Source organism: Mobula birostris, chromosome 9 (genome assembly GCF_030028105.1).
Source record: "Mobula birostris isolate sMobBir1 chromosome 9, sMobBir1.hap1, whole genome shotgun sequence".
NCBI classification, from domain to species: domain Eukaryota; kingdom Metazoa; phylum Chordata; class Chondrichthyes; order Myliobatiformes; family Myliobatidae; genus Mobula; species Mobula birostris.
Genome location: NC_092378.1, coordinates 32,863,740 through 32,888,637, shown reverse-complemented (window position 1 = coordinate 32,888,637; position 24,898 = coordinate 32,863,740). Strand labels below are relative to the sequence as shown.

General features: G+C 41.4%; 2 protein-coding genes across 2 annotated transcripts in view; one reads left to right on the top strand and one right to left on the bottom strand.

Annotated features, from left to right (window-relative positions):
* Positions 1-24,898, bottom strand: part of cacna2d4a (calcium channel, voltage-dependent, alpha 2/delta subunit 4a) — a 359,181-nt gene that overhangs the window by 160,237 nt on the left and 174,046 nt on the right. The gene's annotated exons all lie outside the window — the stretch shown is intronic.
* Positions 10,385-17,183, top strand: LOC140203256 (leucine-rich repeat and transmembrane domain-containing protein 2-like). The gene is made up of 3 exons (XM_072269272.1): positions 10,385-10,490; positions 14,827-15,417; positions 16,744-17,183. The coding sequence occupies exons 1-3, from the start codon at positions 10,385-10,387 to the stop codon at positions 17,181-17,183; spliced, it is 1,137 nt and encodes a 378-aa protein (XP_072125373.1).

Here is a 24,898-nt window from a genome sequence, read left to right as displayed (position 1 = left end):
TTGTTCCCACATCAGAGGTGGATAAAACTAGATGATATGAACTTTGGTAAGGGGACGTTCTTTACCTAGAGGATGTTAAGTACCTAGGATGCACTACCTGAGAGAGCAGTAGCAGCTGAGTCACTGACAGTACTTAACAAATTCTTGGGAAGCACTTCAATTGTTTCAGGAATAGAGGACTCTAGACCAGGTGCTGGATGATGGGATTAATTCAGAAGGGTGCCGAGGCACCAGTGTATGTTGGGCTGAATGCCCTGTTTCTGTGCTCGACATTTCTCTTTGTCACAGTAATGACTTCTTTGAAGCCACTATTTGGCAGCATATCTGTGCAAAAGGAAATTACACTCATTTCTCTCCTCTTCATGTTAATTATCTCAAAGTAATGAATCTGATTACTAGATTTCCTGTGAGTAATAATGGTTTCCCCACTCTACTCCACCAAAACCCTTCATGCTTGAAATCACCCATGCAGCTTCCTTACTGTAAGGAGACCAATTCTAGGCTTTCAAGTCTTTCCACTTAATCAAGATTCCCTATCATCATTACCTTTCCAGTAAACGTTTCTGCATTCTCTGTAGACCTTAATATCCTTCCTATAATGTGCTAATCAGGTTGGACAGATTTCTGTACCTGAGTATTACTACTGATGTATTGAGGGCTTAGCATAACTTCCATGCTTTTGTACTATAAGCCTCCATTTATGGCACTGATTCTCGAACTTTAAAAGCACAATCAATCTCTTGCTCAATATGTAAATGAATCCATAGGCCAGATTGACTGTAAGTAAAAGGACGGATCTTGCAGTGTTGATTAGACCTGGAGTAATGTGTACAGTTCTGGTTACTGCACTTCAGTAAGGATGCAATTGCACTGGAGAGGATGCAGAGCAGAAATATCAGGATGTTGCCTCGACTGGAGTGTTTCAGTTAAAACAAAAGACTGAATAGCTGAGTTTATTTCCCCTGGAACAGGGAAGCTAAGGGGTGACATGACAGAGACATGTAAAATTATGAGAGGGATAGTCAAGCAGATAGAAAAAATACCTTTTTTCTATGGATGTACATATCTCCCTGGGGCAAAGGATTTAAGGTGAGAAGTCGAAGGTTCAGAGAGGATCAGGGACCGGGGGATATTTTTCCACACAGAGGCTGAATGGAATCTGGAACGTGCAGTCAGAAGATGTGGTAAAGGCAGAGATTCTTATGGTGCATAAGATTCTTACGAAGCACCAAGACTAGTATTTGAATTGCCAAGGCATAGAAGACTGTGTACTTAATATAGAGTATCGATGCAAAGGCCTGTTTCTGTGTTGTACAACTCTGTGACTCTATGATTCTGTGACAGGTGCGAGGGCTGCTTTGAGAGTAAACAAAGTGCATTTTGTTAACGGTGCATAGTGCAGCCATTATGTACTGCTGCTGGAGGGGTCAAATTGCCAGAGTGGTGAACTTGGTGCTGAAGAACCTGCTACTTAGCTCAAGATGGTATCAAATTTGATCCAAGCATGTATTCCATGACACTCCTAATCTGTGCCTTGCATTGATGGAACACACATCAAAGTTGCTGGTGAACGCAGCAGGCCAGGCAGCATCTCTAGGAAGAGGTACAGTCGACGTTTCAGGCCGCGACCCTTCGTCAGGACTAACTGAAGGAAGAGTTACTAATGTCGACTGTAACTCGACCTGAAACGTCGACTGTACCTCTTCCTAGAGATGCTGCCCGGCCTGCTGCGTTCACCAGCAACTTTGATGTGTGTTGCTTGAATTTCCAGCATCTACAGAATTCCTGTTGCTTGCATTGATGGAAAGATTTTGTGGTTTTAGGAGCTGTGTCACTTGCGGCAGGATACAAAGCCTCTGAACTGCTCCTGAAGCCACAGCATTTTTGGTTGTCATCAGTCATCACTGACTGCCAGGTTATTGATGGTGGGCACAGATCAATGGTATATCAAAGGAATATGAAGGGTGGGTGGTTAGAGTTCTTCTTGTTGGAGGTAGTCATTGTTGTCATATGGCTGGGATGGTTTATCTCAAACAAACACAAATACATTCCTTCATGCAACATGCCACTACAACCATTGAAGTGTTTTCCTTTTGATCCCCATTGACTTCAGTTTTTAGCAGGGCTCCTCAGTGCCAAACAAACTCAAATGCTACTTCGATGTCACTCTCATCTCACCTATGGAATTCACCTCTTTGGTCAATATTTAGAACAAAGTATATTGGAGTCTGTGTATGGTTATCCAGGAATAATTTTTCCTTCAGTCCTTACCCTCAATAAATTTTCCTCTGACCTGACCCTCAACAATTTTTCCTTCAGCTCCTGCCACTTTCTCCAGACTTAACGGGTAGCCAGGGGCACTTGCAAGGACTCCAACTATGCTTGTCTTTTCAGTGGCTACATAGAACAGTCATTGTTCCAAGCCTTCTCTGGTAACTCTTCCTCCTCCGCATTGACAACTGCATTAATGCTGCTTCATGCTCCCAAGCTAAGTTTATCAACTTCATCAACTTTGTCTCCAACTTCCACCCTGCCCTTAAATTCACTTGGTCTATTTCTGACACCTCCCTCCCCTTTCTCATTCTCTCTGGAGACAAAATGTCGACTCATATCTTTTATAAACCTTATGAACCCTATGGTTGTCTTAAGTATACCTCTTCCCACCTTGTCTCCTGTAAAAATGCTATTCCTTTTTCTCAGTTCCTTCGACTCCACTGCATCTGTTCCCAGGATGCAACTTTCCTTTCCAGGACACCAGAGGTGTCCCCCTTCTTCAATGAATGGGGTTTCCCTTCTTCCACTGGTGATGCTGCCCTCACCTGTGCCTCTTCCATTTCCTGAATGTCCACAGTCAGCCCATCTCCCCACTGCCTTAACCATGATAGGACTTCCTCTTGCCCTTACCTACCAACCCATGAGTGTCCATATTCAATACATCATTCTCCATAACTTTTGCCATCTCCAAAGAGATCCTACCACCAAACACATCTTTGCCTCCCCTTTCTCTCCACTTCCCACAGAGATTTCTCCCTCTGTAATTCCCTTGTCCATTCCTCCCTCCCCACTAATCTCCCTCCCAGTACTTATCCCTGCAAGCAGCCAAAGTGCTACACCTGCCCATCCACCTCCTCCCTCAGCTTTGTTCAGGACCCAAAACAGTTCTTCCAGCTGAGGCAAAACTTCATCTGCTGGGGTCATCTATTGGGTCTGGCACTCCTGATTTGGTCTCCTCTGCATTTTTGAGACCCGTCGTAAATTGGAGGATCACTTCGCAGAGCACCTAAGCTCCATCTGCCAAAAGTGGAATTTCCCAGTGGCCAATCATTTTAATTCTGGCTCCCATTCCCGTTCCAACATATCAGTCCATGGCTCCTCTTCGGCTATAATGAGGCCACTCTCAGGGTGGAGGAGCAACACCTTATATTCCACCTGGGTAGCTTCCAACCTGATGGCATGAATAATGATTTCTCCTTATGGTAAAAAAAATGTTTACCTCTCCTTCCCCTCTTCTTCTGTTCCCCACTGTGGCCCCTTACCTCTTCTCACCTGCCTATCACCTCCCCTGGGTCCACTCCTCCTTCCCTTTCTCTTGTGGTTTACTCTCCACTCTTATCAGATTCCTTTCTCTCCAATCATTTAAATTTTTCATCCACCTGTCTTCAATCATCACCTTCAAGCTATCCTCTTCCCCTCTCACCACCTTTTTATTCTGGCATCTTCTCTCTTCCTTTCCAGTGCTGAAGAAGGGACTCAGCCTGAAACGTTGACTATTTTATTCATTTCTATAGATTCTGCCTGACCTGCTGAGTTCCTCCAGCAATATGTGTGTGTTGCTTTAGATTCCAAAAGTCCATTGGCTAGAAATAATATCCACTTATGTTGATGAATACAGCCCCAATTTCACTCAATTACCTGTCCACCATTCCAAACATTCACCTCTTAGATTGCAAATATACTACGGTTGCACTGTGTACTATCAATAAAAGGTAATTTTGTTACTCACCTAGTCTACTGTTACAGCATTTCCCTAACCCACAACTTCTACGTATTACCAAGGAATACGAAGGTAGCAGATGCATGAGACCAATATCAGGAACACTTTCAATCCACACAGCATCTGATGTGGATCAGATGTATCATCAGCTTTTCATTGTTGCTAGCTCTGAATATTGGAGCTCACTCTCCTGTGGGAGCACCTTCTCCTATTGGACTACACAGTTTCCAGAAGGAAGAGCATCAACGTTTTCCCAAGAGCATTTAAGACTAGTAAGTGTCTGGCTTGCCATCCTGTAAAAATGCGTGAACTAAAATAAGACACTGGTTCATAATCTCAGGCAGTTACTTTGCTGCCACAAGGTAAGTGTGAACGGACTGTATATAGGATGGATTTTCCACATGGTGTGATCCCCTATGCAGCACTCCTATGATCAATCATTTCAAGTATACTGCTCGCGACCTGATGGTTCAGCATATCATAACTAGCATGCATTCAGCGATAGCACAGATTTTCATTATTAATTTGACTCTACACCAGCGTCTTAAGTACTGGGTAAAGGCTATAAAAATCTGACTGATTTCATTACATGACTGCTTGTACATAACAAAGATAATTTACACCTGGTTTGGAAGACCCAAGCGGTTTTATCACTGACCTGTGACCTTGGACATTACTGCAATTCCTATTCTGCAGAACGCCAGACCCAAGAAACGAATCAACAATTCTAAGAGTGAAACCAGCATATCATACAAATTATGTTAAGGATGGAGGCTGTGAGAAGTAAAATTGTTATGGAGGGAAGGAAGGTCTCCTGGACAAGTGAGTATTAATTATCCTTGAAATTTATCCTGTTACATGTATTTCTCAATGTTGGCTGCAATTATCATTTTAGAGTTACTAAAAATGAAGGAGGATGAGAGAACAAAAGAAGTCTCCATATGAACATAGAGGATCTATTGGACCATAAGACATAGGAGCAGAATTAGGCCATTCAGCCCATTGAGTCTACTCTGCCTTTCCATCATGGCTGATCCCGGATCCCACTCAACCCCATACACCTGCCTTCTCACTATATCCTTTGATGCTCTGACCGATCACCAAACTATCAATTTCCGCCTTAAATATACCCACGAACTTGGCCTCCTCCACAGTCTGTGGCAGAGCATTCCACAGATTCACTATTCTCTGGCTAAAAAAATTCCTCATTTAACTCTGTTCTAAAAGGTTGCCCCTCAATTTTGAGGTTGTGTCCTCTAGTTCTGGATACCTCCACCATAGGAAATATCCTCTCTACATCCACCCTATCTAATCAATTCAATATTCAGTAGGTTTCAATGAGATCCCCCAGCATTCTTCTAAATTCCAGTGAGTACAGGCCCAAAGCTGCCAAATGCTGCTCCTCGTATATTAACTTCTTCATTCCCAGAATCATCCTTGTGGACTGCCTCTGGACTCTCTCCAATGATAATTCATCCATTCTGAGATATGGGGCCTAAAACTGTAGACAATACTCCAAGTGCAGACTGAACAGTGTCTAATAAAGCCTCAGCATTATCTCCTTGCTTTTATATTCTATTCCCCTTGAAATAAATGCCAACATTGCTTTTGCCTTCTTTACCACAAACTCAACCTGTAAATTAACCTTCTGGGAGTCTTGCAAGAGGACTCACAAGTTCCTCTACACCTCTGATGTTTGAATTTTCTCCCCATTTAGATAATAGTCTGTACTATTGTTCCTTTCACCAAAGTGCATTATCATACATTTCCCAACACTGTATTCCATCTGCCATTTTTTTGCCCATTTGTCTAAATCCTGCTGAAATCGCATTGCTTCCTCAGCATTACTTACCCCTCCAGCGATCTTAGTATCATCCTCAAACTTTGCCACACAGCCATCAGTTCTATCTACCAAATCTTTGACAAACAATGTGAAAAGTAGCAGTTCCGATTCTGACCCTTGAAGAACACCACTAGTCACTAGCATCCAACCAGAAAAGGTCCCCTTTATTCCCACTCGCTGCCTCCTGCCTGTCAAACATTCCTCTATCTAAGCCAGTATCTTTCCTGTAAAACCATAGGATTTTATCTTGTTCAGCAGCCTCGTGTGGCACCTTATCAAATGCCTTCTGAAAATCCAAGTAAATGACATCCACAGCCTCTCCTTTGTCCACCTTCCTTGTTTCTTCCTCGAAGAACTCTAACTGATTTGTCAGGCAAGCTTTCCTGTTACAGAAATCATGCTGACTTTGACTTATTTTATCATTAGTCTCCAAGTACCCCAAAACTTCATCCTTAATAATGGACTCCAACACTTTCCCAACTACTGAGGTTAGGCTAACTGGCCTATAACTTCCTTTCTTTTGCTTTCCTCCCTTCTTAAAGAGTGCAGTGATATTTGCAATCTTCCAGTCCTCCATTACCATGCCAGTATCAAGTGATTCTTGAAAGATCATGACCAATGCATCCGTCATCTTCCAGCTATGTCTGGGTAATGCTATTGGCCTTATCTATGGCATTTTTTTGCTTATTTTCTTTAGATATCATTTCCCTTCTCAAATTCTCCGTTGAATGCACGAACAACTAAACCTTAAGAGCTTATTATCTAAAAACATTACATATTAAAATTTTACGTAAACATCCTCTCAACTCCCTATGTACACTTTTAGCATTAATTCTAAATTTTAATGCTTGTCCATGGATCAGTAGAAATATATTATTAACTCATAATTTTCATTACGGGTGACATCTTTTCTACATTTCCTTTTATTTTCTTTGCTCCAACATACTCCTAAATTTTAAAGTCTAATAAAAATGATAAAAGGCAGTCAAGTGGACATGGTACTGTGAAATATGTGAGATATAGCGGGTAAAAGGTTATAACAATGTAGGACTAGTAACATTGTTCTAATCTTCTCCATAGCCATAGTCCTCTGTTATGAATATATATTTAATTGACAAAATTCACTGCATCATTTTTCATGACAAATCATTTAATATTTCAATCATCTGTGAAGATTTTATACTTTTCCGTTCATTCTCTTAGAGATGACAGATTCTTCACTACTGACTCCCAACCCCCCAGGAAATAGACTTCTTCCTTTTATGTGAAAACTTTATAATTTTAAAACCTTTTAGTATAAGAAGAAATTTCTCATATTTTTCTGAAAGAATCGTGAGAATTAAATTAAATGAGATATGGAAAGTAAATGGGTTGAAGTATGAGGAAGGGATAGAGAGAGAGAGTGTGAGAGTGTGAGAGCATGAGAGAGTGAGAGAGAATGAGAGAGTGAGTGTGAGAGAGAGTGAGATAGTGAGTGAGTGGGGTAGATAATCACATAGCCGTGGACTAGCATCAACTATATTTATACAGTTCATTAGCTGGTCAATGTTGAGGTGGAGAGAGAAGCATCTAATAGGAAAGCAAATTACTTCCAGTTGGCACATTAAACAATCAAGGTCATTGAAGGAAGCTAAGCACTAGAATGTCAGAGAACTCAGTCTTTTCAATACTAAATTACAAATGCACAATTGAAAGCAAACCTGACATTGAATTTTCTTTAAATAAAATGATGATCATTTCCCCAAGGAACTAATTCTCTACTCTTTTGACAGCAAAGTAGGTGTCAGCTATTTTCCTCAAGATGCATGACTCTTTCATTTCACTCAATGACTCACTCAACATTTGACTGGAAATAAAATATCAGAATAGTGTCTTACAGAAATCACAAAGCCTTTGATATTTTGGAAATCTCGGCATCATTTCAAATTTTAATTTTTCAGGATGGCAAAGAACTATTCTTTTTGCCAATTCATCTATAGATAAATACCAAAAGAATCAGACCCATTCAGTTGTTATCTCTCATTTCTTCAGCTTGTCTTTGCACCCTTATACAAAAGACGACAAATTGTATTGCAGACAGAAGCACTGGGTACTAAGGCCTGCTTTAATACTAAAGATTTCTATTATAGATACTCTTTGATCAAAATCTTCTCCCAATATCTATCTCTTTGTGAATTTCAATCATGACTTCTTCATTACTGACCCCAGTTACCCTTCTCTCTGTAGCATAAAACATTCATAATTTAAAAATCTCTATTAAATCTCCTCTAGCCTTTTTTACTACAGTTGATACGACTTCAGTTCTCTTTTCAGGTAAAACTGGGTAAGTTCCTTTTAACCCCCCTTTCCTACATTTCTCAGCAATTCTACAACTGTAATTTAAGCACCAGTAATTGGATAATAATAAGTATTTAGAAATATACTGTATTAAAACAGAATATAACTAAATAAAGAGAGATGCAGGGCCAGACAATGTGTTGTAACTGCATGACGTGGGAGTAGGTGGACTCTACTGTATTTCCTAGTGACCACATTGGTAGAAGTGTTGGTTGCTTGAAGGTTTCCAGCTGAAAGTCAATATGAGCTGGAATCTGAGCTTCAAGCACGAAACTAAGTGAACCATATGCCAGACCATCAGGATTTTCGAACAATGCAATCATGGATTACTGGAGTTTTACTGTACAGATTGTCAGGAAAAGTAGAAGAGGCTTGACCCAAGACCAGAGCAGTGGAGATGATTTAGCAGTGAAAGATAACTTTAATAATCAACTGCAAAAGCACAAGCCATAAGGGGCTACAAAATAAGAGAGAACAGAAACTAAACATACAGGAAACAAGGTAACTGAAGCCTGGGAACATTGGTTAAGACTGGCTGGTTCATATGAGTGAACAAGTATTGTGAACGAGAGCTGGGTTTTAATAGTCTGCAGGTGATGAGTTGGAAATGAGTGGCAGGTGACTCATGTTTGCTGGGAGGAGCCTGCACGTGCAGGCCTGACAAGATCCTCTCCTCCCCCACCATGGTTGGCCCCTGGTGCCCCTGGATGACCTGTATGGGTCCGGTGGAACTCCTCAATAAGTGATGGATTTAAGATGTAACCAGACAGCATTCTCTAGGCTGTACTTCCCAGTCAAGCAGGTACTACACACCCGATCCACATCAAAGTGAGTCCATCAACTAGCAAACTGTGTACCCTGGACCACCTTCCAGCATTCTAAATTCTGGAGGTGTAGTGTCATATGGGCTCAGAGACAATGGGCCTGAGACAGGACATGTGGAAGGTAGGTGTGATCCTGAGGGTCAGCAACAGTTGGAGATGGTAAGTGGCTGGATTGATGTGATGGGTAATCTTGAATGGATCAATGACCTGGGGTGAAAGCTTGCAGGAGTCAGTGTGCGTAGGTAGAAGTCAGGTGGATAGCCAGATATAGTCCACAGGCCAGCATAATCTGGCTGTGTGCTGACAGCGGTTAGCCGGGTGACAGTGGACACGGTTGACAGCTAGAATAGCTCTCCATGCCCTCCTGCAAGCATTCCGACAGTGGCGAGCCAGGGCCCAGCCAGACAGGACCTTCACCGTTGGGTTCTTCCATAGGGAACAACAGTGTAGGTAGCCATGAAGCACTTCAAAGGGTTACATACCCTGTGGCAGAGGAAGTGTGTAAATTGTGGGACAGCTTGGCCCGGAGCAGATACTTCTTTCATGTAGAAGAATTAGAGGTGGCGAAACACTGGAGAAGAATTAGAGGTGGCGTGATTGGCTCTTTCTTCCTGTCCATTGGTCTGCGAATGATAGCCTGAGGACAAACTCACTGAGGTGTGCTGGAGGGAGCAGAAGGCCCTCTAGCAGTGGGAGACGAATTCTGGGCCCCAGTCTGACACAATGTCCTGGAGGAAGCTGTGGAGGCAAACTACATTTTGGAGAACCAGTTTTGCTGTCTCAGTGGCTGACGGAAACAATGAAGTAGGCCACCTTGGAGAACTGGTTCACCATTGTCCTGATCGCTGTGGCCATATTGAAGAGTGACAAACCGATGATGAAATCCATGACAATGTGGGACCATGGGCTTTGAGGGACCAGCAGGGGCCATGGCCCAGAGGGTTGCTGATTGGAGGAATTGGACTGGGCACATTGAGGGCAGGCAGTGATGAACTGATATGCATCTGTGATCATGGTGGGCCACTAGAACTGACAAGGCAGAAATTCCAGAGTCCGTCATGTGCCTGGATGGCCAGAGAGAGATGAGGAGTGGGCTCAGTGGACTGCCTCAGAGTGCACGGCCACCAGCACATTCATGCAGTTGTCAGATGTGTCCACTGGAGTAAGCTTGAACTGAGTGCCTGGAAGGCCTGGTTCTTAAGGTCCCAGACAATCAGGACAAGGATCTGGGAGGATGGAATGAATGGGTGAGGGCCTTCGTTTCAGCTGGGTCGAATTGCCACAACAGGGGATCCGCTTTAGTGTTCTTGGAGCCGGGTTGGTAGGAGATGGTGAAGTGGAATTGCTTGAAGAACAGGGCCCAGTGAGCTGACATGCATTGAATTAATGGGTCTTTTGAATGGATATGAGGTTTTGGTGGTCATTCCAGATCAGAAAGGGCTCAGTGTTTCCCATCAGCTAATGTCTCTATTCCTCCAAGCTGCACTTAATGGTGAGTCTCCTGTCTCCTACTCCGTAATGACATTGTGTAGAGTTGAAGTTGTGTGAGAAGATGGCACAAGGGCATGTCTTCTCATCTGGTCCGCGCTGGGAGAGGATGGCCCTGGTGCCCATGTCAGATGCTTCCAGTTCTACCACAAAAGCTCTGAAGGGGTTTGGATGGCAGAGAATGGGGGTGGTTGTGAAGCGTCTCGAAAGTGGGATCCATGGCAGCAGACCAGGTTATCCATTCGTGACTTGGTGAGGAAGGTGAGATGAGCGATGACTTGGTTGTAGATTCTGATGAACTGGTGGCAGAAGTTGGAGAAGCCCAAAAAGCACTGTAGCTGTTTGAGGGAGTACAGTCACAGACAAGTGACAGGTGTACTTTCTCTGGGTCCATGGTTACGTCTTGGAGTGAAAGGTCATAGCCTAGGAAGGAAATGAATAGGGTGTGGAACTGACATTATTCTACTTTGCAGTACAGTTGGTTTTCGAAGAGATGCTGAAGGACTGATAGGACATCAGAGAGGTGGTATTGGGCTCAATGGAGAAGATGAGGATGTTATCTGGGAGGATCTCATTGATGAAGGCTTGGAAAATGGCTGGGCTGTTGGAAAGTCCAAAAGGCTTCACCAAGTGTTTGTTGTTATCAGTGGATGTTACGAATGCTGTCTTTCACTCATCAACCTGCCAGGTTGTATGTGCTCTGTAGATCCAATTTGAAGATCTAGGCCCTGTGGAGTGTTTCAAAGGCACTATCCAGCAAGGGGAGTGGGGAGCGGTTCTTAATGGTGATTTTGTTGAGTCCACAGTAGACAATGCAGGGACGAACACCCACATTTTTCCTTGACAAAGAAAAATCCTGCACCAGCTGGGGACTCGGATGTTTGAATGAAGATATGCTCTAGTGCTTTGGTGATATAGTCATTCCTGACTTGGGTCTCAGGAGAGGAGAGAGAGAACAGACAACCTCAGGGAGGGGTGGTGCCTGGAAGGAAGTCGATCACGCAGTTGTATCATTTATGAGGTGCTAGGGTGCTGGTCTGCCTTTCACTGAAAGCGATGGCTAAGTCATGGTACTCCTGTGGAGTTTGGTGATGTTGAAGGTTTCCTCCATCTCCACGGATTTATGGGGTGAGGTCAACTGAGGTTGCAGGCAAGTGGGTTTCCAACTCAGCAGTGAACTGGATGACCAGACGAAGTAAAGGCCATGAGTGGACAGCCAGAGGTAACCCAAAGTGAGTGAGTGTTGGGTAAGTTGATCAGGAGGAATTGGATGGAATTGTGGTCTTCTCCAATGCTCACGTGCACAGGCCTTGTGTGTACTCTGACCATTCCAGATCCTAAGGGACATCTGTCAATGGCTGTGATGCTGAAGGGGTGAGAGATGGGCTCAATGGGGAATCCAAGCTGCACATACACAGCCTGGTCCAGAAAGTTGCTTGTTGCACTGGAAACCACCAGAGCCTCTTGTGTGCATAGAGCCAACAGGGTGTGGTGGAGGACAGAGAGTGTGAGGTGGACTGCGGTGCTAGAACAAGGGGCTGGGGAGAGATTACCAGATAGGAGGTCCCTCAGCCTGGTGGTGCCTATTCCCAGGTGCAGTGGCCATTTGATGTGTGCGTGATTGGTGGTTCTGCAGAAAGCACAGAAGTTGTTTATCCACTGAGCCTTCTATGCTCATGCTCTTGTGGGGGTTAAAGGTGCTCTCTCTAAATGCATGGGTCTTGAAGGTGTTGATAATAAGGATCCTGTAGCCTGGGAATGGAACTGGGATTCTGGCTGATGGTCTGGAGTTTTGTTCCATAAGAAGCTTGTCAATACAGAGGCCTGCGTGATGAGGTTTCTGAGGTCTGTGGGCATCTCCTAGGTAGACAACTCATCTTTCAAGTACTCCAAGAGGCCATGATGACAATGGGCCAATAGCACTTCTGCATTTCAGCTGCTCTCCACTGGAGAGGGTCCTGATTCCACAGGGTACTCCAGCACAGAGCAGGTGAAGTATCCAATCCGCCTCCCCCCATTCCACTACCCAGATGGTCGAAACCCTGAAGCATTTCAGTGGTGATTTCCTCAGATTTATTGCAAATGGTGGTTTTATTGCCCTAGTTATTTGTGGGCCAGGTCAGAGCTTGCTCAGTCAAGAAAGAGATGACGAAGGCAATCTTGGCTCAGTCCATAGAATACAGAGATGGCTGGACTGGGACAGGAAGTTGCAGCATTGGGTTGGAGGTCTGTCGAAGTGTTTGGGAACCGTAATCCAGGGCTCAAAGGGAGGGTGACTGTTACAAGGTGGAGATTTGGAAGAGAACGGTAAGCAGATGGTCAGTGGTTTCCTACTACTTCTGGATTGTGTGTTCATACGGTGGACGAGTTCTTTTAGATGGGCATACTCTGCTGGGTCATTGATGGTTCACTCACTCTGTCAGGAAATGCAGAGGAGACATGGCCCAGAGCAGAGCAACGGAGACGATTTAGCAGCGAAAAACTGCAAAATGACAAGCCATGAGGGGGCCACAAAGAAGAAAGAACAGATACTAAACTCACGGGAAACAAAGTAACTAAATGCTAAGAGCAACTGGTTGAGGCTGGCTAGCTTGTATAAGTGAACGGATTGTGGGTGAGAGCTCGGTTTAAATAGGCTGCAGGCGATGCATTGGAAACAAGTGCTAGATGACTCCTGCTAGCTGGATGGAGACTGGGAGGAGCTTGCAAGTCTAGGGCTGATACAGATATTATTTTAGTATTCCTATTACTCAGTTGTCACCTCAAATCACAGTGTGAATCCTGTCCATTCAGAGACCCAAAAGATATGATCATCACCCTTTGTCAACAACACAAACAAAAGTGCAGAAGGTGGCATAACCTCCCTAACGTCACTTAAGCCACTGAGACCATGAATTGAGAGGGATTGTGCAACATCCTCTTTCTATTGAATTGCAGAGAAATTTGCTTTCATCTTTTGTTGCTCCATGATACCAACCAGCAAGCCTCCAGAAAAAAAAGTCACAGTGAAGTCCAATGTTAAGCATTGCCCCAACACTTTTTTCAGTTTTTTTTTGGTCATAAGATTGCCCTCATCTTCAGTTTCATCTAGGAGTGGAGCTAATCTCCAGAACTAATAGGAAAGACCTACACTCCAAAACTAAAGTTAACTGAACCTCCGCAGTTGAACTGCAATATGCAACAAAACTTATTTTTGTGCACACACTGAAAGCTGAGCTCCAAGATTTTGTTGATTTGTTCACTCAAGCATACAAGTGAATGTTTGAGGTTTCATTTGGTAAGTAAATTAAGGGTTGGTGTTGTTCAAAATGCCAATTGGAAACTTGCACATGGTAGTCCCAAGAGGAGGCTGTTGGAGGACACGAGGGAAATTCATCATGAATGTAGGTCCATATTTGCTCTGCTAACCATTTACTTTCAGCCAGTAATGATCTGTTTTTACAGCCACAGAAAAATCCCAGTTAGGATAATGAAGCAGCAGCAAACCTCAAGGTTCAAATTTTCTCTCATTGTCTGGTATGTTCTGATCAAATTTTAGCTGAGATCTCAGAGGACAAATTCTCCACCCACCTGATCTTTCTGTAATTTCTATCTGTTTTATGTAATCACAAAGTGGTTGAAAATGATCTCAAACCATAAGCCCTTTGAATTCAATAGCTAAGGGTTGAATTTTTAATCTTTTTTTAATCTTTCCACAGTTTTTTTATGTGAGTAAACTTTTTGTGAAAGATACTCACTCTAGGTGGCAAAATGGCACAACTAAAAGAGCTGCTACCCCACAGTTGTAATGACTAGGGTTCGGTTCTGATCTCTGATACTGTCCAAGTGGAGATTGCACATCCTCCATGTGACTACATGGGTTTCCTCTGGGTACTTCAACTTCCCAAATCCCAAACACATTTGTGTTCGTAACTGAACTGGCCATTATAAATTGCCCCTAGAAGGTGAATGGTGGAATATGGAAGGAAGGAGTTGATGAGAATCTGAAGAGAAGGAATTAGTGCAGAATTTGTGTAAATCGATGCTTGAAGGTCAACACAGACTCTGAAGGGGCTACTTCTCTGCTGCAAGACTCACGAGGAATCAATGTAGACTTACATAAATTTACTAACTTTTCTGAGAAAAGAACATGATCCTTAATCCTGAACTTGGGCTAATGAAAAAGAGAAGGGTATACCCACTGTGATTGTCTGTTGATCTAGATCATGTTGCTTTTGTTTCTGACTGTTACAATGATCTATGTCCAGGGTAATGCCATGTGACCTTTCCATTATGAGACAGTATACCATGCATTAGTAACCACTGAAATTTCTGATTTCTATGTCTCTGCTCCTTCACAGGTCCCCCATTGTTGCTCTTTGCAATGCTTACTATTGTTAACACTTTGTCGGCGTGTCCCATGCACTGCTCTTGTAAAACTTATGAAGTGGATTGCAGCAATCTTGGCTTGGTGACCATCCCAACAGACATTCCATCAAACATTAAATTTCTCTCACTCAGTAACAATAAACTCAGAACCTTCCAGGCTCTCACATTCACTAATTTTACCACATTGGAGAAGCTGGACCTGTCCAACAACTACCTGGACCAACTACCATCGGATGCATTTGATTACATCAGGAATCTGATTGACCTCAATTTGCGAAACAACAGCATTCGAAGCCTGGATAAAAATATCTTCTATAAAACCACCAACCTGCAGAGGTTAGACCTTTCTGTTAATGGTCTCTCTCAGATTCCACTACTTTTATTTGATGAAATGCAGAACTTGACCTGGTTGAATTTGGAAGAGAATAGGATGCCTAATCTTGAAAGAGAGGTCTTTGAGCCACTTGGAGTTCTTCAGCAATTACAGCTTGGTGGGAACCCCTGGGAGTGCGACTGCAGTCTGAGGGATTTCAAACACTGGATGGAGTGGTTCCAGTACAAAGGTGAGTGGAACAAATCAATACAGCTACAAATATATTTGCTATCTTGAGTTGAATTTTAATTCCTCCAAGACCAAGTCAACACTTGGAATAAAATTCAGTCCAAGCATATATGTATTAATGAGCCTGAATGGGAAGATAACAAGCTCCATTTCTATTTTTTGTAATGGATGATCACAATCAGTATAGCAGTGAGGCAGAGTGACTTGAACAATTGGCTGTTAATGAATATTCTTTGTTGTGATTACTTTATAAATATTAGTAAGACCAAAGACCGGCTCTTTCCCAAAATCCAGATTCCAGACAACACCACTACTTGCTTCTGTAAATGAATAAACAAAAATATTTAGTCTTGGAGATCAGTTTCTGATTCTTCCATCAAAGCGATATGCATCTTCTCCCTAACGTTCATCTGTTGCTAAACTTTCATCCCTGCCTTTGTTAGCTTTAGAAATTCAGAAATACTATCTTACTGAAATTTCTGTGTACTAATTTAACATTGTGCAACACTGTACCACGTTCTATTCACATTACCAAAAATTTGCCATGATTACATTACTCCTGATCTGGCAAAGCCTCAATTTTAACGTGTTTGTCCTAGTTCTCCTATTACCCTACTCTTTCCATCCTTGAACCATCCATAAACCCATCTCTTTTAGCTTAAAGAGCTTCCCTAATTCTTGAATTTCCACAGTTCCTTTTGCTACACCTTGGTTGACCAAGCATTGACTACCTTTGTCATAACATTTGGAATTCACTAAAATTTGCCCTTTCTCTACTACTTTTTATCCTTTAAAGTGTTACATAAAATGTACCTTTTAAACACCTATGCTAATATATCACTTCATGATGCTTAGTTTTAGCTTTTCAATGATAATTCCATAGAAAAGTGAAATAAAATACATAACTCTGTCAAAGGTGATATAGAAATGTAACTTATTTTTGTCTTATGCCTCTTACTGAAAGGGTATTTCAATGAGACAGCAAATGATTTTGTTATGAATTCGTGTTTCCAGTGGAGAATAACACATGTTAATTGCAGTAACTTAATAATTTCCATTTAAAATATGAAAAATACTGAGCTATGTTCCTGGGATTTCACATGTTGCATACCTACAGGGACAAAATTAACCAGGTGTGGCTTCCCAATTGAAAATCAAATGTGATATGGCTGAGTGAAAAGGAAAGAGAAAATTTATTGCTAATAATTTCTGGACAAATGTAAAGCTAAACTAATTTTTAAGCAGATGATAATTTTGTAAAGTTATTATACACCGAATTGTATAGCGACTTAAATTCTTTAAATGATTTTTCCGATCCTAAAACTAGGTGGGAAGCTTGATGGAATTGAATGTTCCCTGCCAAAGGGCCTCCGAGGGAAAGATCTCAGAGTAATTCCAATAGAGATGTTCAACTATTGTATCCAATTGGAGGACGAAAACAAATCTTCAGTAAATAAAAAAACAGTCACTGCCCCTCCCTGTGTGAGGCAAGAACTCATCACCTCAAGGCCGCAGTACACTCATACCTCGGATTGTGCAAGACAACGTTACCGTCCAGCCAGTGTCAGGCGAGCCATTGGGACAGTCATCATTGCTGGAGTCTTATGTGGAATTGTTTGCATCATGATGGTGGTAGCTGGAGCATATGGCTGCATATATGCCTCCTTGATGGCAAAATACCACCGGGAGCTTAAAAAGCGCCAGCCACTGATGGGAGATGGTGAACAAGAGCAGGAGGAACAAAAGCAAGCTTCTTCCATGGCATGAAGTACAAGGATAGCTATGCTTTGGATGGGAAAAAAAGCTACCATCTTCAGTTTTCTCCAGTTTAGGCCTCTGTGTGCTTATTGCAGTGCTAATACAAGTGTTGATGTTAAATTCTCACTGAAGTACAGGGAAAAAAATCAATGTCATCTAATCAAATGCATCTATAGGCTTAAGTCCTGCTGTGTTTTGTTTCTGGAACTTCAGGGAATATGGAAGTCACTGATACATGGACTTCTGCAGAAAGAAAGAGGATGATCTTCAGAACTTTATTGCATGCCTTTTATTTGAGAGATATTTAGATATCAAGGCAGAATTGTTATTTCAATCCTTGAATGAGAACAACCCTTTTTAATTGGGAGATCAAGAATTGAGCCTTTAGCTTCCTTTTAGGCATTTTTATATCTTGTTTGTTTCATTGTCTGGATAGTTTTAACATACAATCTAAAAAATGTTGTCTGAAAAGAAGACACCCAATGGATACAATTAGGATTAAGGTAGTTGTACCAATGCATGTAGCAACAAGGGTGATTACTTTGCAAGGCTGTTAACCAAAAATATTAAAACCAAAATTGGAAACTTATTCTTTGTAGGGTGAATTTATTTTAAATATTTACATTTTCTGAATACAAAATGTCTGCATGAATATAAAGATCATCAGGTATTTAAAAAAGAAACTAGTAGCCATCTGAAATGCAAAAAAAAGCAAAGCTCATGGTCCTTACTGGCTAGTTTATCAGGTGCATTCGTTTTATCTTGCCAATGCCACCAACATGGTGAAACAACATTCAAGATTGTTTAATATCATTTCCTGCACACAAATGTAAAGGAGAATCAAATAATTGTTACTTCAATCTGATGCAGCACATAAAAAATCCCAAAAAAGATAAAGAGCACAATAATGTAAACACATAAGATAGCTTATATACATAGATTGATAGTTATGTCCATAAAGTGATGCTAGGCTGTACATAGATGACTGACAGGAAATAATAAAGTAGTAATGGAGTTAGTGGGTGGAGCTGTTGATCAGCCTACTGCTTGGGGTCAGTAACTGTTTTTGCGTCTGATCGATGCTATGTAGCCTCCTCCCTGATGGGAGTGGGACAAACAGTCCATGAGCAGGATGTGGGATGATGTTACTGGCCCTTTCCTGGCACCTTTTGGTATATATGTCCTTGATGGTGGGTAGGCTGGTGCTGATGATGTGGTTAAAATTTGCATTTTATTAATTGGCAGTTCCTAAATAATGATGATTCACTGGAAAAACTGAATTCTAAATTTCAATCAACTATTACTCATGCATACAGTATATGGTAAATTTCTCTTATAATAAACAGTCATGAATCTTAATAGAATGTGATGTTAAAAAATGTGATTAAGGCCATTGAGCTGTGAGAAAATAAAAGAGATCCTTGTTTCAGCCAGGAGTACTTTCTGTACTATTGGAAGTCTTCAGGAAACTGAGAATTCTTGCAATGGGCTGTGTTAACCTTTTTTCTTTAATATTTTCTGAAGTATAGTAGTGTAAAAGCACAAATCTGAGGGAGTTGAGGGGAATGTGGGGTGAATAAAATGGGGTTAGAGTAAATGGGTCCTTGATGGTTGGCACAGACTCAATGGGTAACAAGTGCTTTATGACTCTATGACTCCACAGTTAATGAAATTTAGAAACAGATTACTTACTTACTACCAGTTATGCCCAGCTGTGGATCAGGGTCCTCAGTCGCACACAAATATAGAAGGATTTTTCACTGGTATTTCTGTAAGTTGTCCAGTCAGGGTTGTTAGCCCTGAGCTGAACCCCTGAACCTGGAGGACTGCTGGACCACTCTCAGTCTGGCCTCTACCCTTTGACCCTACCAAAAGCCACTGCACAAAGCCTTGACTCCAGCCAACATGGCTCTCTGGGTCATTGAGGCATGCAAGCCTTCAAACCCTATGACAAGGTTGTGGTCTTCTTGGAGGTTAGAGACAGATTTGGTAGATGGAATTGAATATTGAATATATCAAATATAAAATTAAAGCACTTTAAAGAAATTAAATAATTCTCAATTTTACCTGTTTGGTTGTATTCTCATTAAGTGGACAATGGCTCACTAACTTAGATTCTAGTACTCAAACCTAAACCTAGACATGCAACAATAGAATCAAGATACACACTAACAACCACATCTGTCTTTTTTTTGAGAAAGGTATGTAGGCATTGTTGTGGTTACCTCTTGATTTGATTTGACTTCAGTTTTACAGAGTTCCCTAATGCTCAAATGTTGTCTGAATGTTATTTTCCAATTCACTACTAGAATTCAACTCTTTGGTTTATGCATGGATCAAGGCTAATAATGAGGTCTGGACCAAGTGACTTGCTAAAACCAAAACAAAGCATCAGTGAACATGTCATCAGAGAGTAATCTTCACTTTAAAGCACTATCAATGACATGTTTCATCATTTTTTTCTGATGGTTGAGAGCATCAGGCAGCAAAAAGCTAGATTAGATGTGTTAGTTATTTAATGAATGGAAGACACCTCCTCAATTTTCCATATTGTTAAGGAGATGCCAATGTTGCAACTGTAATGGAACATCTTGACTTCATTAATACCTAGTTCTGTAGCACAGATCTTCAGTGATACATCTGGGATATCCTGTCCCTAACTTTTAGTGTGTTCAGTGCTCTTTGCCACTTCTTGATATCACATTGGAGTGAGAAGAGTGGTTTCTTTAATGGAGGGAATCCCAGGAGAAAGTTAAATAGTAATTTGAAGTACAATAGTGTAAAAGTACAAACCTGAGGGAGTTGAGGCGAATGTGGGCAAATAAAATGGGATTAGAGTAAATGGATTAGAGTTAACAATGCCTCAGCATTGTCACTAGAAATCACATCCTCAGTGCATCCAATGTTGACCATGTTTTTGGAGATCTGTCTCTCAAGAGTTGTTTAATTACCTACTACCATTTGCATCAAGATGCAGCAGGTCTGCGAAGCTTTGATCTGATTTACTGGTTGTGTGGTTGACTATCTCCGTCGACTGCATATTATTTTATTCTTTGGTACACAGCGCTGCCATGCATCCCTCAGTTTTAGGTTTGCTTCATGTTGCTTTCAGCATATCCTTCGGAACTTCTCACTGAACCTGGCATTGACCACTATAGTGACAGAAAGGATCTTACAGATTGCAGTGGAATATCATTCTGCTGCTTCAGGTAGCTCCTGGATGTCTTATTTTGAGCTGCAGGTGTATTCTAAGGCTATCCCATTTAGCATGATGATGGTGATATGGAACAAGGTGAAAATTGATTCATGAAAAAATGCAGTTTACTTGTTGATGAATCTACTGATAATGATGAGCCTTAACACATTGGTACCAATTTTATGAATACTGTATATGCTACCCATGTTCATGCAAGGCTTATTAATCTTCATTCTAGTCCGAAAATGAATGGGCGTTATGAGTATCATTGATGATGTAAGACCTATAGGAGAGCTTTCTTTTGTGTCCAAACTTAATTTTTTTTAACAATACTTACTGAGGTTCTGAAATTCCTTTGCTATCCCTACGCACTTCACTCCTCCCAACCACCACTATCAATACCAGGTTCTATAATGGTGGCTGAGCAATTTGGATATTCATGAATGGCTTGAAAATCAATTAAAAGTCAAATAAAAATGGCATAAGTTAGAGGGGCAAGGGAATAATTGACAGAATTCAGACAAGGGAAAAGTGATGCATTTTGAGAAGTTAACTCAGGACAGTGAATGGCTGGTCCCTGGGAAGTGTTACAGAATTACAACACTTTGAGATACAAGAACGTATTCCCTGAAAGTTGCAACACAGTAATGCGAAGAAAGCATATCAGAATCTGAATCAGGATTAATATTACCAGCATATGTCATGAAATCTGTTGTTTTACAGCAGCAGTGTATTGCAATACATAATAAGAAAAAAATATAAATTACAATTCAAAGTATATATTAAAAAATAAATTAAACAAGTAGTGCAGTGCAAAAAGCGAGCGAAAAATTACTACAGAAATATTCGTGGGTTCATTGTCTGTTCAGAAATCTGATGGCGGGGGAAGAAGCTGTTACTGAAATGCTCAGTATGTGTCTTCAGGCTACTGTACCTCCTCCTTGATGGTAGCAATAAGGGGTATGTTCTGGGTGACGGTGGTCCTTAGCAATGGATGCCACCTTTTGAAGGTGTCCTTGATGAGGGGGAGGTTAGTGCCTATGATAAAGCGGCAGAGTTTACAACTTTCTGCAGCTTTTTCTGATCCTGTGCAGTGGCCCCTCCATACTAGACAATAATGCAACTAATTCCTTGGTCATACTGATGGTGAGTGCAAGGCACCACTCAACCAGTTGATCTATCTCGCTCCTGTACCCCTCCTCGTCACCATCTGAAATCCTGTCAAAAGCAGTTGTGTCATTGGCAAACCTAGATGGTGTTTGAGCTGCGCCTAGCCACACAGTTGTGGGTGTAGAGAGAGTAGAACAGTGGGTTAATCACACCTCCTCGAGGTGCGTCAGTATTGAATGTCAATGAGGAGGAGATGCTGTTTCCAATCTGCACAGATTGTGGTCTCCCAGTGAGGAAGTCAAGGATCTAGCTGCAAAGCGAGGCGCCGAGGCTAAGATTTTGGAGCTTTTTGAATAGAACTGAGGGTATGATTGTGTTGAACATTGAGCCATAGTCAACAAACAGAAGCCTGATGTAAGTATTACTATTATCCAGGTGTTACTTATGTCACGCTGCTGTTTATAGACTACAGCTCAGCGTATGCTTGCCTTCATTGGCCAAGGCACAGCACTGAATGTATGAGTTAGAATGCCATATTACAGTTGTGCAAATTATTGGTTAAAATGCATTTGGAGTACTATCTGCAGTTCTGGTCACCACACAATATGAAAAAGTGATTAAGCAAGAGAGGGGACAGGTAAGGAATGTTGCCTGCACTGTTTTAAGAAAAGCCTCAACAAGTTTCATTGCTTACCTTGGAGCAAAGGATGCTGAGGGGTGGCATCATAAAGGTTTGGAAAATTATGAGTGGCCTAGATAGTCACTGCCTTTTCTCAGGATAGGGGAGTCTATAGGCGTATGGTTAGTTGTTCTTTTTTGCACCTTGTGGCATATCGGACGGCATTTTATTTTTGCCGTTCCATAGCATTTGACTGTGTTTTTTTTACGAGGCCAAGTTGCCTGCTCGATACTCAACCCAGCATAGGTGGAAAGTGGGAATTGAATTCAGGACCATTCACCTCAACGTCCGGTGCTGATGCCACTACACTGACAGCCAGTTATTAAGGTTCATGGAGAAAACTTAAAAGGAAATTTGAGGGGCAAGATTTTGGCGGGTGTATTTAACATGCTGCCGGTGGAGAAGCAGTTACAAACACGATGTTTAAAAGGCATTTGGACAGATACAAGAATAGAAAATGTTTCAAGGGAGATGGGCCAAAATGTAGGCAAATGGAATTAGTGCCAATAAGCATCTAGGTTAGCATGGACCAGCTGGCCTGAAGACCATGCTCCTGTACTATAAAATGATGAATTTAATATCTAAGGTAGGCTTGGTAGAGCATTTTGAAGTTAATAACATATGATAAAGAGAGCTGTTCTGGAAAAGAATAACAGGCAGCAGGAATAAGATCGTTTATGTATAATGCAATGAAAATATGGCAGCATTGCAGTCTGGAATATAACCTAAAAGTATGTTGCATTTCCTGGACTGGATTACAAACATGAGTTAATTCTGTATTCAGGTTTCTAATTTTACACATGTTTGTGTTTCTTTACATGGTTTAATTTCTGTTGTTCTGTCTATACTATCCAGTAAGCAGAACAGACATGCAATGATAAGCCACTTGGGAGGAATGGAAGGCTAAAATGCATCTATTTTAATGCAAGGTAAGGCAGATTAACTTAGAACATTGATCATCACATGTGAAAGTCACACTGTTGCAATTAGGGAAGATCTAGCAACCCAACATTCCAGGATCTAGAAGTTTCACATATTTCGGAGAGCAATGCATTATTGATCATGTAGACCATCACTGCACTAATGAGGGAAGATAGCTGAAAAAGCTCTTCAAATTATGCCATGGGTGTAGAATTTAGAAATAAAAAGGCAGTGATTATTTTGTTGCCATTGCATTGCAAATCTCCCAACAGTCACAGGGAGCTAGACCAGCAGATAGGTAAGCAAATCACAGACAAGTATGAGAAATAAGGTTATAGATGCAAAGGATCTTAACAAACAGACTGTAATCCATAAGGATAGGTAACAACACCTCTGCCATGATTACCCTCAACATCGGTGCCCCACAAGGCTGTATCTACTCCCTATACACTTGTGACTGCATGGTCAGATTTTTCTCTAACTTTATCTACAAGATTACGGACGATACCACTGTAGTGGGCCACATACAATGACTCAGAACACAGGAAGGAGGTAGAGAGCTCAGTGACATGGTGGCATGACAAAAATGTTTTCCTCAATGTCGGCAAAACAAAAGTGCTGGTTACTGCCTTCAGGAAGGGGGGAGTCAGTGGTGCAAATGGTCCTGTTGACATCAGTAGTGATGAGGTTGAGAGAGCTGGGAGCTTCAAGTTCCTATGTCACCAATAGCCTGTTCTGGTCAAACCACATTGCTGCCTCGGCCAAGTAAATGCACCAATACTTCACTTTCTCAGGAGGTTAAAGAAATTTGGCATGTCCCCTTTGACCCTCACTGATTTTTATTGGTGCACCATAGAAATCATCTTATCTGGATGCATCAGGGCTTGGTATGGCAGCTACTCTGTCCATGATGCAAGACACTGCAGAGAGTTGTGGACACAGCTCAGCATATCACAGAAACCAGCCTCCCCTCAATGGACTCTACCTACACTTTTTGCTGCCTCGGTAAAGCCACAATGAAGGAATATATTACTCCCATCCTAGCCACTCTGCAGTGGCTTCCTGTATCTTTTAGATTTGATTTTAAAGTTCTCTTACATGTATTTAAAGCTCTTAATAGTCAGTGGCCAGAGTATATCAACGGATCATTTTGGTTTTCTCATCCTGCTCAAACGCTCTGGTGTTCTTCTGCCAGTCTCTTAAATTTAAACAATAACTTTCAAAAGATAATTGGCAGGTCTGCTGTTTTGAACTATACTCATAATCTGTGAAATTCAATACCTAAAACTATAAGGGATACAGAATCAGTACACACCCTTAAACGCCAACTCTAAACCTATTTATTTAATCTTGCTTTTAACTAAACATCTTTTTGTCTTTTATTTTGATATATATTTTTATTTTCATTTTCACGTTTGCACTTTATCCCATTGTAAAGCACTTTGAATTACGTCGTCTGTATGAAAAGGGCTCTAAAACTAAGTTTTTATTATTATTATTAAAGTTTTCAACATAATCCAAAACCTCACTCATCCTAAACATACTCTCTCCTCAACTCTCCCATTGGGTAGAAGATACCAAAGCATGAAAGAATATACCACCAGGTTCAAGGATGACTTCTGTCCTACTGTTATCAAACTCCTGAGTGGACCTCTGGTACAATAAGATGGACTGTTGATCTCACAATCCACCTCATTTATCTGCACTGCACTTGTTCTATAGCTTTTACACTTTACTCTGCATTCTATTTTTTATCTTGTAGTACTTAAATACACTGTTATCATGACTTGATTTTTCTGAGTAATATTCAAGACAAGT

Bases quoted from the DNA above. Each gene is read 5' to 3' on its own strand.
- LOC140203256 (XM_072269272.1), top strand. From the start codon at position 10,385: ATGGGTCTTTTGAATGGATATGAGGTTTTGGTGGTCATTCCAGATCAG. The intron at 10,491-14,826 runs GTGAGTCTCCTG...GCTCCTTCACAG, and splicing joins CCTCCAAGCTGCACTTAATG to GTCCCCCATTGTTGCTCTTT. The intron at 15,418-16,743 runs GTGAGTGGAACA...TCCTAAAACTAG, and splicing joins GGAGTGGTTCCAGTACAAAG to GTGGGAAGCTTGATGGAATT.